The 17,085-nt window shown below is 43.3% G+C and overlaps 2 protein-coding genes across 2 annotated transcripts; both read right to left on the bottom strand.

Moving 5' to 3' along the window:
* Positions 1-6,548: 6,548 nt before the first annotated feature.
* Positions 6,549-8,690, bottom strand: LOC138371759 (mucin-22-like). The gene is made up of 2 exons (XM_069336780.1): positions 8,679-8,690; positions 6,549-7,793 (listed from the first exon to the last, which is right to left on the bottom strand). The coding sequence occupies exons 1-2, from the start codon at positions 8,688-8,690 to the stop codon at positions 6,549-6,551; spliced, it is 1,257 nt and encodes a 418-aa protein (XP_069192881.1).
* Positions 8,691-10,550: 1,860 nt separating this feature from the next.
* Positions 10,551-11,900, bottom strand: LOC138371758 (mucin-2-like). The gene has a single exon (XM_069336779.1). The coding sequence runs from the start codon at positions 11,898-11,900 to the stop codon at positions 10,551-10,553; it is 1,350 nt and encodes a 449-aa protein (XP_069192880.1).
* Between the last annotated feature and the right edge of the window lie 5,185 nt (positions 11,901-17,085).

The following is a 17,085-nucleotide window of genomic DNA, read 5'->3' as shown; positions in this document are numbered from 1 at the left end:
TCACCTCATTCTTTGGGGCACACGTGAGGAACACAAATGCGAACAAGCCTGAATGGTCCCCAGGACATATGCAACTGAAAACTCACACCCCAGAAGTGACTCGTTGCATATGTCCTGGGGACCATTCAGGCTTGTTCGCATTTGTGTTCCTCACGTGTGCCCCAAAGAATGAGGTGATTTGGTAAAATGCTATGCCCAAGATAACTATCTGAGTGCCGGCGGTGGGGTGGTTCATATAGCCTCGGCTATCACCTCATTATGTCCGGTCGTGATGGTCAAGTGGATTAAGGCGTCTTGTACATACCAGTTGCGTTGCTTCTGGGAGTATGGGTTCGAGTCACTTCTGGGGTGTGAGTTTTCAGTTGCATATGTCCTGGGGACCATTCAGGCTTGTTCGCATTTGTGTTCCTCACGTGTGCCCCAAAGAATGAGGTGATTTGGTAAAATGCTATGCCCAAGATAACTATCTGAGTGCCGGCGGTGGGGTGGTTCATATAGCCTCGGCTATCACCTCATTATGTCCGGTCGTGATGGTCAAGTGGATTAAGGCGTCTTGTACATACCAGTTGCGTTGCTTCTGGGAGTATGGGTTCGAGTCACTTCTGGGGTGTGAGTTTTCAGTTGCATATGTCCTGGGGACCATTCAGGCTTGTTCGCATTTGTGTTCCTCACGTGTGCCCCAAAGAATGAGGTGATTTGGTAAAATGCTATGCCCAAGATAACTATCCGAGTGCCGGCGGTGGGGTGGTTCATATAGCCTCGGCTATCACCTCATTATGTCCGGTCGTGATGGTCAAGTGGATTAAGGCGTCTTGTACATACCAGTTGCGTTGCTTCTGGGAGTATGGGTTCGAGTCACTTCTGGGGTGTGAGTTTTCAGTTGCATATGTCCTGGGGACCATTCAGGCTTGTTCGCATTTGTGTTCCTCACGTGTGCCCCAAAGAATGAGGTGATTTGGTAAAATGCTATGCCCAAGATAACTATCCGAGTGCCGGCGGTGGGGTGGTTCATATAGCCTCGGCTATCACCTCATTATGTCCGGTCGTGATGGTCAAGTGGATTAAGGCGTCTTGTACATACCAGTTGCGTTGCTTCTGGGAGTATGGGTTCGAGTCACTTCTGGGGTGTGAGTTTTCAGTTGCATATGTCCTGGGGACCATTCAGGCTTGTTCGCATTTGTGTTCCTCACGTGTGCCCCAAAGAATGAGGTGATTTGGTAAAATGCTATGCCCAAGATAACTATCCGAGTGCCAGCGGTGGGGTGGTTCATATAGCCTCGGCTATCACCTCATTATGTCCGGTCGTGATGGTCAAGTGGATTAAGGCGTCTTGTACATACCAGTTGCGTTGCTTCTGGGAGTATGGGTTCGAGTCACTTCTGGGGTGTGAGTTTTCAGATATATATATATATATATATATATATATATATATATATATATATATATATATAAATATATATATATATATATATATATATATATATATATATATATATATATAAATATATATATATATATATATATATATATATATATATATATATATATATATATATATATATATATATATATATATATATTATTATTAAATATGACCGAAAAAGTAAGATTTATAATTCTAACAGGAATTTTCTCAATGTTTCTTATATTTTTTTTCACTGTTGATGGTAACTGAAAAATCAATTCTCCAAAATTCATTTTTATTTCTAGTCTGACGCGACACTTGAGCGCGTTTCGTAAAACTTATTACATTTTCAAAGACTTTAGTTTACACACACACAACTATAACTGAACAGAGTTTAAACATCTTCGATTTTATACCTGCATTAGGGTGAGGTGATATGTTACAACAGTTTTGGATGAGATGAAAACAAACTTTCAACGCAAAACAGAACACGAAACAATGGGTATAATATTTTGTAAGTTAAAGGGAAGAATGGAAGTAACTGCAAAGGGCCTATTGGCCCATATTTCTTGATGCTTCTATTTTGGTGCGGAGTCTTTAAGTGGGTAGAATAAAGTTGTGCATTAATTGGCTGTTGATTGCTGGTGTGGACTTCTTAATGTGTAGTGCCTCGCAGATATCTAGTCGCCTGCTATCGCTGTATCTATCGATGATGTACGTGTTTTTTTTTTAAGACTTCTCTGGTGATGGTCTGGTTGTGGGAAGAGATTATATGTTCCTTAATGGAGCCCTGTTGCTTATGCATCGTTAATCGCCTGGAAAGAGATGTTGTTGTTTTGCCTATATACTGAATTCTTTGAGGCTTACAGTCCCCAAGTGGGCATTTGAAGGCATAGACGACACTGGTCTCTTTTAAAACGTTCTGCTTTGTGTCTGGAGAGTTTCTCATGAGTAGGTTGGCCGTTTTCTTGGTTTTATAGTAGATCGTCAATTGTATCTTCTGATTTTTGTCTGTAGGGATAACGTTTTTATTACCAATATCTTTCAGGACCCTTTCCTCCGTTTTATGAGCTGTGGAAAAGAAGTTCATGTAAAATAGTCTAATAGGGGGTTGTTAATGTTGGGTTCTAATGTTGTGGTAGTTGTCTCTTCAGAGGTTGCGTAGCTTTTCACCTTCCTTCTTATGATGTCTTCAACGAAACCATTGGAGAAGCCGTTGTTCACTAGGACCTGCCTTACCCTACAGAGTTCTTCATCGACTGTCTTCCATCCTGAGCTGTGGCTGAGAGCATGGTCGACATAAGCATTAACAACACTCCTCTTGTACCTGTCTGGGCAGTCACTGTTGGCATTGACGCACATTCCTATGTTTGTTTCCTTAGTGAAGACTGCAGTGTGGAAACCTCTACTCCTTTCCATGACTGTTACATCTAGAAACTGTAGCTTCCCATCCTTCTCCGTCTCGTAAGTGAAATGATCAGCAATGTTTTCTTATCTTCATTCTACTTTGCTTTGATGAAGGCGAATTAGCCGAAAACACGTTAAGCATTTTCTATTTTTCACATGTGGTTATTCTGCATATATATATATATATATATATATATATATATATATATATATATATATATATATATATATATATATATATATATATGTCGTACCTAGTAGCCAGAACGCACTTCTCAGCCTACTATGCAAGGCCCGATTTGCCTAAAAAGCCAAGTTTTCCTGAATTAATATATTTTCTCTAATTTTTTTCTTATGAAATGATAAAGCTACCCATTTCATTACGTATGAGGTCAATTTTTTTTAATTGGAGTTAAAATTAACGTAGATATATGACCGAACCTAACCAACCCTACCTAACCTAACCTAACCTATCTTTATAGATTAGGTTAGGTTAGGTAGCCGAAAAAGTTAGGTTAGGTTAGGTTAGGTAGGTTAGGTAGTCGAAAAATAATTAATTCATGAAAACTTGACTTATTAGGCAAATCGGGCCTTGCATAGTAGGCTGAGAAGTGCGTTCTGGCTACTTGGTACGACATATATATATATATATATATATATATATATATATATATATATATATATATATATATATATATATATATAATTTAATAATATAATAATATATAATAATATAATAATATATAATTTTTTTTTGAATAGAGAGTACCACCTCTAGCTGGAAGAAGGGGGACCCATAGCCTCGGAGGAAACCACGCATAACGCATTAGAGGGAATGTTTAGATCCCCTCCAATACAGTTTCTGTGTGCTTTTCTCCTACCACCCCCTTCCTTTTTTTATTTTTTGTGCTTTATTACGCATTTGATGGTTACAAGAATATATATATATATATATTTATATATATATATATATATATATATATATATATATATATATATATATATATATATATGTATATATATATATATATATATATATATATGGCACAACTCTCCTAAACACGAGAGTGATGTATACAACTTTAGAACACTTTCCCACCAGGAGACTCGAACCCTAGCCAGCACAGAAGCCTTCCAGCAACTGGCATAACAGGTACACCTTAACCCGCTCCACCACCTGCTCAGACCCTTAAAAGAGATGGTAATTTCGGAGTATTTAAATACACCAAAGATCACCACCTCCCAAGAGCACTAGAGCAAGTGAGGGGTCATTTATGTGTTTATTTCATCAAGTCCCTGTTAATATGGGAAGACACAGTGTCTATGCTTAAGGCACAACTCTCCTAAACACGAGAGTGAAGTATACAACTTTAGAACACTTTCCCACCAGGAGACTCGAACCCTAGCCAGCACAGAAGCCTTCCAGCAACTGGCATAACAGGTACGCCTTAACCCGCTCCACCACCTGCTCAGACCCTTAAAAGAGATGGTAATTTCGGAGTATTTAAATACACCAAAGATCACCACCTCCCAAGAGCACTAGAGCAAGTGAGGGGTCATTTATACGTTTATTTCATCAAGTCCCTGTTAATATGGGAAGACACAGTGTCTATGTTTAAGGCACAACTCTCCTAAACACGAGAGTGAAGTATACAACTTTAGAACACTTTCCCACCAGGAGACTCGAACCCTAGCTAGCACAGAAGCCTTCCAGCAACTGGCATAACAGGTACGCCTTAACCCGCTCCACCACCTGCTCAGACCCTTAAAAGAGATGGTAATTTCGGAGTATTTAAATACACCAAAGATCACCACCTCCCAAGGGCACTAGAGCAAGTGAGGGGTCATTTATGTGTTTATTTCATCAAGTCCCTGTTAATATGGGATGACACAGTGTCTATGCTTAAGGCACAACTCTCCTAAACACGAGAGTGAAGTATACAACTTTAGAACACTTTCCCACCAGGAGACTCGAACCCTAGCCAGCACAGAAGCCTTCCAGCAACTGGCATAACAGGTACGCCTTAAACCGCTCCACCACCTGCTCAGACCCTTAAAAGAGATGGTAATTTCGGAGTATTTAAATACACCAAAGATCACCACCTCCCAAGAGCACTAGAGCAAGTGAGGGGTCATTTATACGTTTATTTCATCAAGTCCCTGTTAATATGGGAAGACACAGTGTCTATGCTTAAGGCACAACTCTCCTAAACACGAGAGTGAAGTATACAACTTTAGAACACTTTCCCACCAGGAGACTCGAACCCTAGCCAGCACAGAAGCCTTCCAGCAACTGGCATAACAGGTACGCCTTAACCCGCTCCACCACCTGCTCAGACCCTTAAAAGAGATGGTAATTTCGGAGTATTTAAATACACCAAAGATCACCACCTCCCAAGAGCACTAGAGCAAGTGAGGGGTCATTTATACGTTTATTTCATCAAGTCCCTGTTAATATGGGAAGACACAGTGTCTATGCTTAAGGCACAACTCTCCTAAACACGTGCGTCATGACCTCCTGACATGTGCGTCATGACCTCCTGACATGTGCGTTATGACCTCCTGACATGTGTGTCATGACCTCCTGACATGTGCATAATGACCTTCTGACTTGTGCGTCATGACCCCTTGACATGTGCGTCATGACCCCCCTGACATGTGCGTCATGACCTCCTGACATGTACATAATGACCAACTGACATGTGCGTCATGACCCCTTGACATGTGCGTCATGACCTCCTGACATGTGCATAATGACCTCCTGACATGTGCGTCATGACCCCTTGACATGTGCATAATGACCTCCTGACATGTGCGTCATGACCTCCTGACATGTGCATAATGACCTCCTGACATGTGCGTCATGACCCCCTGACATGTGCGTCATGACCTCCTGACATGTACATAATGACCTCCTGACATGTGCGTCATGACCCCTTGACATGTGCGTCATGACCTCCTGACATGTGCATAATGACCTTCTGACATGTGCGTCATGACCCCTTGACATGTGCGTCATGACCCCCTGACATGTGCGTCATGACCTCCTGACATGTACATAATGACCAACTGACATGTGCGTCATGACCCCTTGACATGTGCGTCATGACCTCCTGACATGTGCATAATGACCTCCTGACATGTGCGTCATGACCCCTTGACATGTGCATAATGACCTCCTGACATGTGCGTCATGACCTCCTGACATGTGCATAATGACCTCCTGACATGTGCGTCATGACCTCATGACATGTGCATAATGACCTCCTGACATGTGCGTCATGACCTCATGACATGTGCATAATGACCTCCTGACATGTGCGTCATGACCTCATGACATGTGCGTCATGACCTCCTGACGAGACCTGGTGACGGTGGGTCTTGTGCCACACGTGGTGACGGCGACCCACCCTCACCTCACACATGAGACCCACCCTCATCTCACACATGAGACCCATCCTCACCACACACATGAGCCCCACCCGTGCCCTCATCAATTTGGTCACTAGCGGCCAAGTGTTCCTGTGGTGCGCCAGCCTGGAGGGTAGAAGGTGTTGTTGCCTCTCGTGGTCCAGGCCTTAATTACCGCCCTCTACAAGATGGCGCTGCTCTTGTCCCGCACGATCTAGATGTACTTCTAAATATACTTCATTTCTGAGTATGCTGTACGTGACAGGCCGTAGGTTTCGGTCGTTCTTTCGGGCCTGATGTTATAGGGTTTTATTACTTGTTGTGTTTACCCGTAGCGCATCACGGTGTGCCGTACAATGGAGCTGGTGGTTACTCTCTCACCGTATCTGCTGCTAGCCAGCTGGGTCCCAGCGTAGCTGCTGCTAGCCAGCTGGGTCCCAGCGTAGCTGCTGCTAGCCAGCTGGGTCCCAGCGTAGCTGCTGCTAGCCAGCTGGGTCCCAGCGTAGCTGCTGCTAGCCAGCTGGGTCCCAGCGTAGCTGCTGCTAGCCAGCTGGGTCCCAGCGTAGCTGCTGCTAGCCAGCTGGGTCCCAGCGTAGCTGCTGTTAGCCAGCTGGGTCCCAGCGTAGCTGCTACTAGCCAGCTGGGTCCCAGCGTAGCTGCTGCTAGCCAGCTGGGTCCCAGCGTAGCTGCTGCTAGCCAGCTGGGTCCCAGCGTAGCTGCTGTTAGCCAGCTGGGTCCCAGCGTAGCTGCTACTAGCCAGCTGGGTCCCAGCGTAGCTGCTGCTAGCCAGCTGGGTCCCAGCGTAGCTGCTGCTAGTCAGCTGGGTCCCAGCGTAGCTGCTGTTAGCCAGCTGGGTCCCAGCGTAGCTGCTGCTAGCCAGCTGGGTCCCAGCGTAGCTGCTGCTAGCCAGCTGGGTCCCAGTGTAGCTGCAGCTAGACAGCTGGGTCCCAGCGTTGCTACTGCTAGCCAGCTGGGTCCCAGTGTAGCTGCTGCTAGCCAGCTGGGTCCCAGTGTAGCCGCTGCTATCCAGCTGGGTCCCAGTGTAGCTGCTGCTAGCCAGCTGGGTCCCAGCGTTGCTGCTGCTAGTCAGCTGGGTCCCAGCGTAGCTGCTGCTAGCCAGCTGGGTCCCAGCGTTGCTGCTGCTAGCCAGCTGGGTCCCAGTGTAGCTGCTGCTAGCCAGCTGGGTCCCAGTGTAGCTGCTGCTAGCTAGCTGGGTCCCAGTGTAGCCGCTGCTATCCAGCTGGGTCCCAGTGTAGCTGCTGCTAGCCAGCTGGGTCCCAGCGTAGCTGCTGCTAGCCAGCTGGGTCCCAGCGTTGCTACTGCTAGCCAGCTGGGTCCCAGTGTAGCTGCTGCTAGCCAGCTGGGTCCCAGCGTTGCTACTGCTAGCCAGCTGGGTCCCAGCGTTGCTGCTGCTAGCCAGCTTGGTCCCAGCGTAGCTGCTGCTAGCCAGCTGGGTCCCAGTGTAGCTGCTGCTAGCCAGCTGGGTCCCAGCGTTGCTGCTGCTAGCCAGCTGGGTCCCAGCGTAGCTGCTGCTAGCCAGCTGGGTCCCAGCGTTGCTGCTGCAAGCCAGCTGGGTCCCAGTTGATAAACAGTTGATAAACAGTATAAATGATGACAGTTGGAGCGTGAGATGGTCATTCAGTTGATCACAGTAGTGGTGATAACTGGGGAGGTAATGCTGGAATGAGTCACGAAGGAAGCAAGATAGTTGGAATGGTGTTGCAAGAAATGGTTCATGGGGTGATGGTTGGAGGGGTGATGGTTGGAGGGGTGATGGTTGGAGGGGTGATGGTTGGAGGGGTGATGGTTGGAGGGGTGATGGTTCTCCAACCATCACTCCTCCAACTATTGCAGGAGTGATGGTTGGAAGGGCGATAGTTGAAGTGGTGATGGTTGGAACAGGGATGGTTAGAAAGGTTACAATTAGAGGGATGGGTTTATAATAAGAGAGGTGATAGTTAGAATTGGATAGTAGACGGTTGACGGTGTTATAAATGGAGAAGTGATTATTGAAGAGATTTTGTATTTATTTCTGGTATTAACGCTAACCCGTTAATTCCGGAAATAAATACAAAATATATTTTAATAATTAAATTAAATTAACTAATTAAATAAATTAAATAATTAAATTAACTCTTCAAGGTCGGTGTTTACCCAAAATTTCAGGACTTATTTTTTGGCATAGTCAGTGTCAATTGGGAAACAAAAAAATCGCCCCTTCAGTAAACTGGTATTTTCTTCTCCAATAGATTCATCAAAATATAACATCAATATTTTATTACGTTTAAGAAATTGATTTATGTTCAACTTCACCGCGAAAGTAGAACAAGAACAGTAAAGTTCAACTCTCCGGCTGTCAGACTACCTGACTTGGAGAGGCCCAGACACTCACTGACATGCAACTCCAGAGACAGGATTTCAAAAGCCAGTTTCTTGTTTTACAATTACGACTTACCTGTATTTTCATTTTTAAATCTGCAAATACAATAATTACATTTAATAGAACGACGGTTTGAGACACAAATACATCTCATTTTAACTGATTAATAATATTTCGGTACTGATAGTTGTATGTATCCTCTTTTTCTACAGAAACACTAATACTTCCTCTTTTTCTACAGAAACCCTTAAAGTAAATATATAAACTTTTTTTGTATCACTCTAAAAACACCATGCCAGAAAATTTAGTGAGGAATTCTTCTGATTAACACAACGGACATACCTGATATTTCTTGGCTTAAATGAATGAAGAGAACGATTGAGTAGGAGAGAGACCAAGTGAAGATGTGATAGAGGGGAGAGGGAGAAGTAACATGACTCATGAGAAATATTGACCACAGGAAAGTACCTAATGATAAAACATGACGAAATGTATAAAAACAAACTTCGGAGTGAGTATGAGGTGAAGGCAAGATGGAGGTGAGTCCTGAGGTCAATCAGAAATGCAAAAAGATGAGGAAGTTAAATAGAAAGAAATAATAGTTAAACCTTTAAAAAGCTAAATAATTGAAATAGATCATGAAAACGTGAGAAAATGAATAGGGTTATACGAGTACAGTGGAACAGAATAGAGAGATAAAAGAAAGTAAGTGGTCAGTGAGAGTGAAATTAAATGAGCATGAGAGAGGAGTGTGAGGTGTGGGAGGGAATTGAGAGATAAGAGAGAGGGAGGGAGGGGAACGAAAACAAGACATAAGTGAGACATGTATGAGGTCAGCTGAGAGGAGGCGAAGACGGAACCAAGTGGTAATAGAGGATGATGGAGAGATTAGTGGTGAGTTGACGACGGAGTCAAGAAAACTCAAGGAGTTATGAGAGGTGATGGAGATGGTGGTTGGAGAGTTATGGTCGTTGGAGTGAGGCTTTTGGGGAACTTACTTGATAGGTAACAGACTACATGGTAGCTAGCTGTGTGGCTGGACATAGACTGGGCGGATGTGTCATGGTTGGAGGTTTGTTTGTAATAAGTGAAATAGAAATGAAGTTTCGCATTGGATGGAAATAATGGAGAGGAAGATTACATAACAAGAGGTAATAATTTCCGAGGAGAATAACAGGCATAAGAATGCTTTAGAGCGAGGTTGGTGGGATGATAGTTGGAGTAATGGTTGGAGGGATGATAGTTGGAGTAATGGTTGGTGGGATAATAGTTGGAGTAATGGTTGGTGGGATGATAGTTGGAGTAATGGTTGGTGGGATGATAGTTTTAGTAATGGTTGGTGGGATGATAGTTGGAGTAATGATTGGTGGGATGATAGTTGGAGTAATGGTTGGTGGGATGATAGTTGGAGTAATGGTTGGTGGGATGATAGTTGGAGTAATGGTTGGTGGGATGATAGTTGGAGTAATGGTTGGTGGGATGATAGTTTTAGTAATGGTTGGTGGGATGATAGTTGGAGTAATGGTTGGTGGGATGATAGTTTTAGTAATGGTTGGTGGGATGATAGTTGGAGTAATGGTTGGTGGGATGATAGTTTTAGTAATGGTTGGTGGGATGATAGTTGGAGTAATGGTTGGTGGGATGATAGTTGGAGTAATGGTTGGTGGGATGATAGTTTTAGTAATGGTTGGTGGGATGATAGTTGGAGTAATGGTTGGTGGGATGATAGTTTTAGTAATGGTTGGTGGGATGATAGTTGGAGTAATGGTTAGTGGGATGATAGTTTTAGTAATGGTTGGTGGGATGATAGTTTTAGTAATGGTTGGTGGGATGATAGTTGGAGTAATGGTTGGTGGGATGATAGTTTTAGTAATGGTTGGTGGGATGATAGTTTTAGTAATGGTTGGTGGGATGATAGTTGGAGTAATGGTTAGTGGGATGATAGTTTTAGTAATGGTTGGTGGGATGATAGTTGGAGTAATGGTTGGAGGGATGATAGTTGGAGTAATGGTTGGAGGGATGATAGTTGGAGAGATGATAGTTGCAGTAATGGTTGGTGGGATGATAGTTGGAGTAATGGTTGGAGGGATGATAGTTGAGTAATGGTTGGTGGGATGATAGTTGGAGTAATGGTTGGAGGGATGATAGTTGAGTAATGGTTGGAGAGATGATAGTTGGAGTAATGGTTGGAGAGATGATAGTTGGAGTAATGGTTGGCGGGATGATAGTTGGAGTAATGGTTGGTGGGATGATAGTTGGAGTAATGGTTGGTGGGATGATAGTTGGAGTAATGGTTGGTGGGATGATAGTTTTAGTAATGGTTGGTGGGATGATAGTTGGAGTAATGGTTGGTGGGATGATAGTTTTAGTAATGGTTGGTGGGATGATAGTTGGAGTAATGGTTGGTGGGATGATAGTTTTAGTAATGGTTGGTGGGATGATAGTTGGAGTAATGGTTGGTGGGATGATAGTTGGAGTAATGGTTGGTGGGATGATAGTTTTAGTAATGGTTGGTGGGATGATAGTTGGAGTAATGGTTGGTGGGATGATAGTTTTAGTAATGGTTGGTGGGATGATAGTTGGAGTAATGGTTAGTGGGATGATAGTTTTAGTAATGGTTGGTGGGATGATAGTTTTAGTAATGGTTGGTGGGATGATAGTTGGAGTAATGGTTGGTGGGATGATAGTTTTAGTAATGGTTGGTGGGATGATAGTTTTAGTAATGGTTGGTGGGATGATAGTTGGAGTAATGGTTAGTGGGATGATAGTTTTAGTAATGGTTGGTGGGATGATAGTTGGAGTAATGGTTGGAGGGATGATAGTTGGAGTAATGGTTGGAGGGATGATAGTTGGAGAGATGATAGTTGCAGTAATGGTTGGTGGGATGATAGTTGGAGTAATGGTTGGAGGGATGATAGTTGAGTAATGGTTGGTGGGATGATAGTTGGAGTAATGGTTGGAGGGATGATAGTTGAGTAATGGTTGGAGAGATGATAGTTGGAGTAATGGTTGGAGAGATGATAGTTGGAGTAATGGTTGGCGGGATGATAGTTGGAGTAATGGTTGGTGGGATGATAGTTGGAGTAATGGTTGGAGGGATGATAGTTGAGTAATGGTTGGCGGGATGATAGTTGGAGTAATGGTTGGAGGGATGATAGTTGGAGTAATGGTTGGAGCGATGATAGTTGGAGTAATGGTTGGTGGAATGATAGTTGGAGGGATAATGGTTGAAAGAATGATGGTAAGAGGAATGAAGGTCTGGGAACTGTCGTTTGGAGGAGTGATTGTTGGTGACATAATGGTTGAAGGTGTTCACGTCTGGAGCATCATAGTCAGAGGGTTGAAGGTTTGAAGTGTGATTGATGGATGGGAGAGACAAATTACTTGGAGGGGTGAAGACTGAATCAGTGATGGTTGAAGGGGTGAGGTGATGGTTTAAGGAGTAATGGTTAGAGTAGTGATGGTTGAAGGGGTAATAGTAAAAGTAGTGATGGTTGAAGGGGTAATAGCAAAAGGAGTGATGGTTGAAGGGGTAATGGTTAGATTAGTGATGGTTGAAGGGGTAATGGTTAGATTAGTGATGGTTGAAGGGGTAATGGGTAGAGTAGTGATGGTTGAAGGGGTAATGGTTAGATTAGTGATGGTTGAAGGGGAAATGGTTAGATTAGTGATGGTTGAAGGGGTAATGGGTAGAGTAGTGATGGTTGAAGGGGTAATGGGTAGAGTAGTGATGGTTGAAGGGGTAATGGTTAAACTTGTGATGGTTGAAGGGGTAATGGGTTGAGTAGTGATGTTTGAAGGGGTAATGGGTTGAGTAGTGATGGTTGAAGGGATAATGGTTAGAGTAGTGATGGTTGAAGGAATAATGGTTAGAGTAGGGATGGTTGAAGGGGTAATGGGTAGAGTAGTGATGGTTGAAGAGCGAATGGGTATAGTTTGAGTGGTGATGGTTGAAAGAGTTAAAGCTTCAAACCACAAAAATCCCCCCAATTTCTTGTATACTTAACTACGTCTTCCAACATACATTCTTTACACACGATTTGGAGGATTTATTTCCTGAAATTACAAATGAAAATTTTGAAATTAACGGTATATCATCCCTTTAGAACACTTGTCTTTGCTTCTTCAACATATTAGTCAAAATCCTTACCTCTATCTCTGTTTTTTGAAAATATTTATTTTGTCAATAACATTGAACAAATAGATCAAGCACTAGATTAATTAATATGGATCTCACCGTCTCACAGACTATCTGACCCTCAGACATCCTGACAAACAGATTACGGTCACAGATTCGCTTACGTACAGTTCAATAGCTTCAGACCAACACAAAGAGATGTAGAGCATAATAACAGAAAATCTAGGAACGAAGAAATCTATCAGGAGAAAGCGCCAAGCCATTACGAGTATATAGCACTGGGAAGGGGTCTGGATATAAGGGTTTGGGGTGGGACGGGTGAAAGAAATGGTACTCAATCACTTGGACGGTCGGGAATTTAACGCCGACCTGCAAGAAGCGAGTCCATCGCTCTACCGTCCAGACCAGCTGGTTAAGCAACAGAAGCTCTATATTCTGCTTCTGGAGTGCACGATTCATATGCAATTATTATTATTATTATTATTACTTTTAAATCGAGAACATAATATTACTTCAGATACTTGGACTACGGTCTGAAACTCATCTATTTGTTAATGCTCAACATTTATATTTGCTTGAATTTTCCGGAGTTGAATTCTGGCCCAACAACAAAAGCAAATATATTAGCGATGCTTTTTTATATCACTCAAAAAATATAAAACACAAAAACGTGAAGCGCCAGACTTTTCGTTTGACAAACAACAAAGACAAACTTTAATAATGTAGAGCCGGATGAAGAGAGAGAGAGAGAGAGAGAGAGAGAGAGAGAGAGAGAGAGAGAGAGAGAGAGAGAGAGAGAGAGAGAGAGAGAGAGAGAGAGAGAGAGAGAGAGAGAGAGAGAGAGAGAGAGAGAGAGAGAGAGAGAGAGAGAGAGAGAGAGAGAGAGAGAGAGAGAGAGAGAGAGAGAGAGAGAGAGAGAGAGAGAGAGAGAGAGAGAGAGAGAGAGAGAGAGAGAGAGAGAGAGAGAGAGAGAGAGAGAGAGAGAGAGAGAGAGAGAGAGAGAGAGAGAGAGAGAGAGAGAGAGAGAGAGAGAGAGAGAGAGAGAGAGAGAGAGAGAGAGAGAGAGAGAGAGAGAGAGAGAGAGAGAGAGAGAGAGAGAGAGAGAGAGAGAGAGAGAGAGAGAGAGAGAGAGAGAGAGAGAGAGAGAGAGAGAGAGAGAGAGAGAGAGAGAGAGAGAGAGAGAGAGAGAGAGAGAGAGAGAGAGAGAGAGAGAGAGAGAGAGAGAGAGAGAGAGAGAGAGAGAGAGAGAGAGAGAGAGAGAGAGAGAGAGAGAGAGAGAGAGAGAGAGAGAGAGAGAGAGAGAGAGAGAGAGAGAGAGAGAGAGAGAGAGAGAGAGAGAGAGAGAGAGAGAGAGAGAGAGAGAGAGAGAGAGAGAGAGAGAGAGAGAGAGAGAGAGAGAGAGAGAGAGAGAGAGAGAGAGAGAGAGAGAGAGAGAGAGAGAGAGAGAGAGAGAGAGAGAGAGAGAGAGAGAGAGAGAGAGAGAGAGAGAGAGAGAGAGAGAGAGAGAGAGAGAGAGAGAGAGAGAGAGAGAGAGAGAGAGAGAGAGAGAGAGAGAGAGAGAGAGAGAGAGAGAGAGAGAGAGAGAGAGAGAGAGAGAGAGAGAGAGAGAGAGAGAGAGAGAGAGAGAGAGAGAGAGAGAGAGAGAGAGAGAGAGAGAGAGAGAGAGAGAGAGAGAGAGAGAGAGAGAGAGAGAGAGAGAGAGAGAGAGAGAGAGAGAGAGAGAGAGAGAGAGAGAGAGAGAGAGAGAGAGAGAGAGAGAGAGAGAGAGAGAGAGAGAGAGAGAGAGAGAGAGAGAGAGAGAGAGAGAGAGAGAGAGAGAGAGAGAGAGAGAGAGAGAGAGAGAGAGAGAGAGAGAGAGAGAGAGAGAGAGAGAGAGAGAGAGAGAGAGAGAGAGAGAGTAGGAGTAGATATAATAGAGGGGAATGAAAGGGAATATATAATGAATGATGAGAGGTAAGGAAGCCAATATTGACCAGCGGGAAGTAAGTTATGAATGAGGCAGAAATAAACAATACCTGCCAAGGAAATAAAATTAATATGAGGTGAATGCAGGAGGAAGATGAGTCTGAACTAAGGTCAAAGTGATACGAACGTGAAATAGAAAGTCTTAGATAGATAGAACGTTAGATAGTAACCTAACCTCTAACCAACCGGTGCATAAACATACACACTCTAACCTACAGGTGCACAGACATAGACTCTCTAACCTACAGGTGCACAGACATAAACACTTTGATCTGCAGGTGCACAGACATAGACACTCTAACCAACAGGTGTACAGACATAGACACGCTAACCTACAAGTGCACAGACATAAACACTTTGATCTACAGGTGCACAGACATAGACACTCTAACCAACAGGTGCACAGACATAAACACTTTGATCTACAGGTGCACAGACATAGACACTCTAACCAACAGGTGCACTGACATAAACACTCTAACCTACAAATGCACAGACATAAACACTTTGATCTACAGGTGCACAGATATAGACACTCTAGCCTACAAGTGCACAGACATAAACACTTTGATCTATAGGTGCACAGACATAGACACTCTAACCAACAGGTGCACAGACATAGACACTCTAACCTACAGGTGCACAGACATAGGCACTTTGATCTACAGGTTCACAGACAAAGACACTCTAACCTACAGGTGCACAGACATAGACACTCTGATCTACATGTGCACAGACAAAGACACTCTAACCTACAGGTGCACAGACATAGGCACTCTGTTCTACAGGTGCACAGACATAGACACTCTGATCTACAGGTGAACAAACATAGACACGCTAACCTACAGGGGGACAGACATAAACACTCTGATCTACAGGTGCACAGACATAGACACTTTTCTAACCTACAGGTGCACACGCCTCTCAACAGTCAATCAACTGATGTACAGGTGTGTGTGTGTGTGTGTGTGTGTGTGTGTGTGTGTGTGTGTGTGTGTGTGTGTGTGTGTGTGTGTGTGTGTGTGTGTGTGTGTGTGTGTGTGTGTGTGTGTGTGTGTGTGTGTGTGTGTTTGTGTGTGCACGTGTTTCTGGGAAAGTTTTTCGTTGTTTATCTTAATCTTTAACCCCTCCTACTCTTGCTTCCGTTAATTCTTCCCCTGTCCCTCCCTCCATTGTTGCAGCCTGGCTCTCATCTCTGACTTCATCATCTAAACCAATCAGGTTTTCCTTACTCCCTCTCTTCCTCAGCTCTCACGGGCTAATCCCACCATTACCCAGACCTTCCCCTCGTCCACCTCTCTCTCTCACCCATCAGCGTTACACACACAGCCCTCTACCGCATCCCTACCCACAACGGGTTCATCTCTCCCTCTATAGCCACATTACTCCCTGGTCCCTGCGTTTCTTACCAATACGCCAGCAGCCGAGTGGCTCAATCTCCTCGACGATTACTGACATCTGTCTGGGAGTCGCCTGTACACTGCCACACGCCCCAGATGATCGTCTTCCCTCATCCCGCTTGTGACAATTTAATTATGACGCAGCCACTCACGACATTCACCCGCTGCTTCAAACAAAGGGAAGGTGGCTAACATTAACCATAAAAATACTTTATGAACGTCTAATGTTGAAGCGGCTTTATTAAATATTAGGGCACGAGATGAAGATGAGAGTTTCTATGATTCCTTAATTGATTATTCACGTTCTACGGAACACTGTTCATTTTTTGTCAAACTGTCACAGAAATATTTCGAACACTGGCTGCCATTCTCATGTCAAATCATATATTAGCAATAATTTAATTAAGACTTTTCAAAGGATGAAAGATTTATTTGTCGTCATTATTATCCAGAGAAGGAAATATAATACATTTTGTATATTAGACCTGTGATAAACTAGCACAATAAATAGATTATATCTATATAATTTATATAATAGCTATAGATTATATCTATGGATTATATATATATCTTCGTTTATATAAACATATAGATGAAGTGAGGATATACAAGTTCTACCAGATTCCTTCACACAAGATATTCAAGGAGCTTTTCGTATTAAGGTCAATAAAATATCAAATTTTCACTACAGTTTTGAATATACCCGTGGGGACCCTTCAAGCGAACGTCCCCAAGCACATATGCAACTGAAAACTTCACACCCCAGAAGGATTCGAACGCAGACAGCCAGGAGCACTATGCACCAGAGCGTAACCGGTTCTTTAACCACTCGACCAACCAATTTTAATTACGTTAAATAAACAAAACATGAATAAAATGGACAAACAAATTTGTATAATAAAATCAATCAATCAAAATAATAAGAATAATTAAATGACACAATGAAAAGTTACGTTAAGACAAGTGAGCAAAATAACAA

Source organism: Procambarus clarkii, chromosome 36, assembly GCF_040958095.1.
Source record: "Procambarus clarkii isolate CNS0578487 chromosome 36, FALCON_Pclarkii_2.0, whole genome shotgun sequence".
NCBI classification, from domain to species: domain Eukaryota; kingdom Metazoa; phylum Arthropoda; class Malacostraca; order Decapoda; family Cambaridae; genus Procambarus; species Procambarus clarkii.
This window is presented reverse-complemented; position numbering and strand designations above follow the sequence as displayed.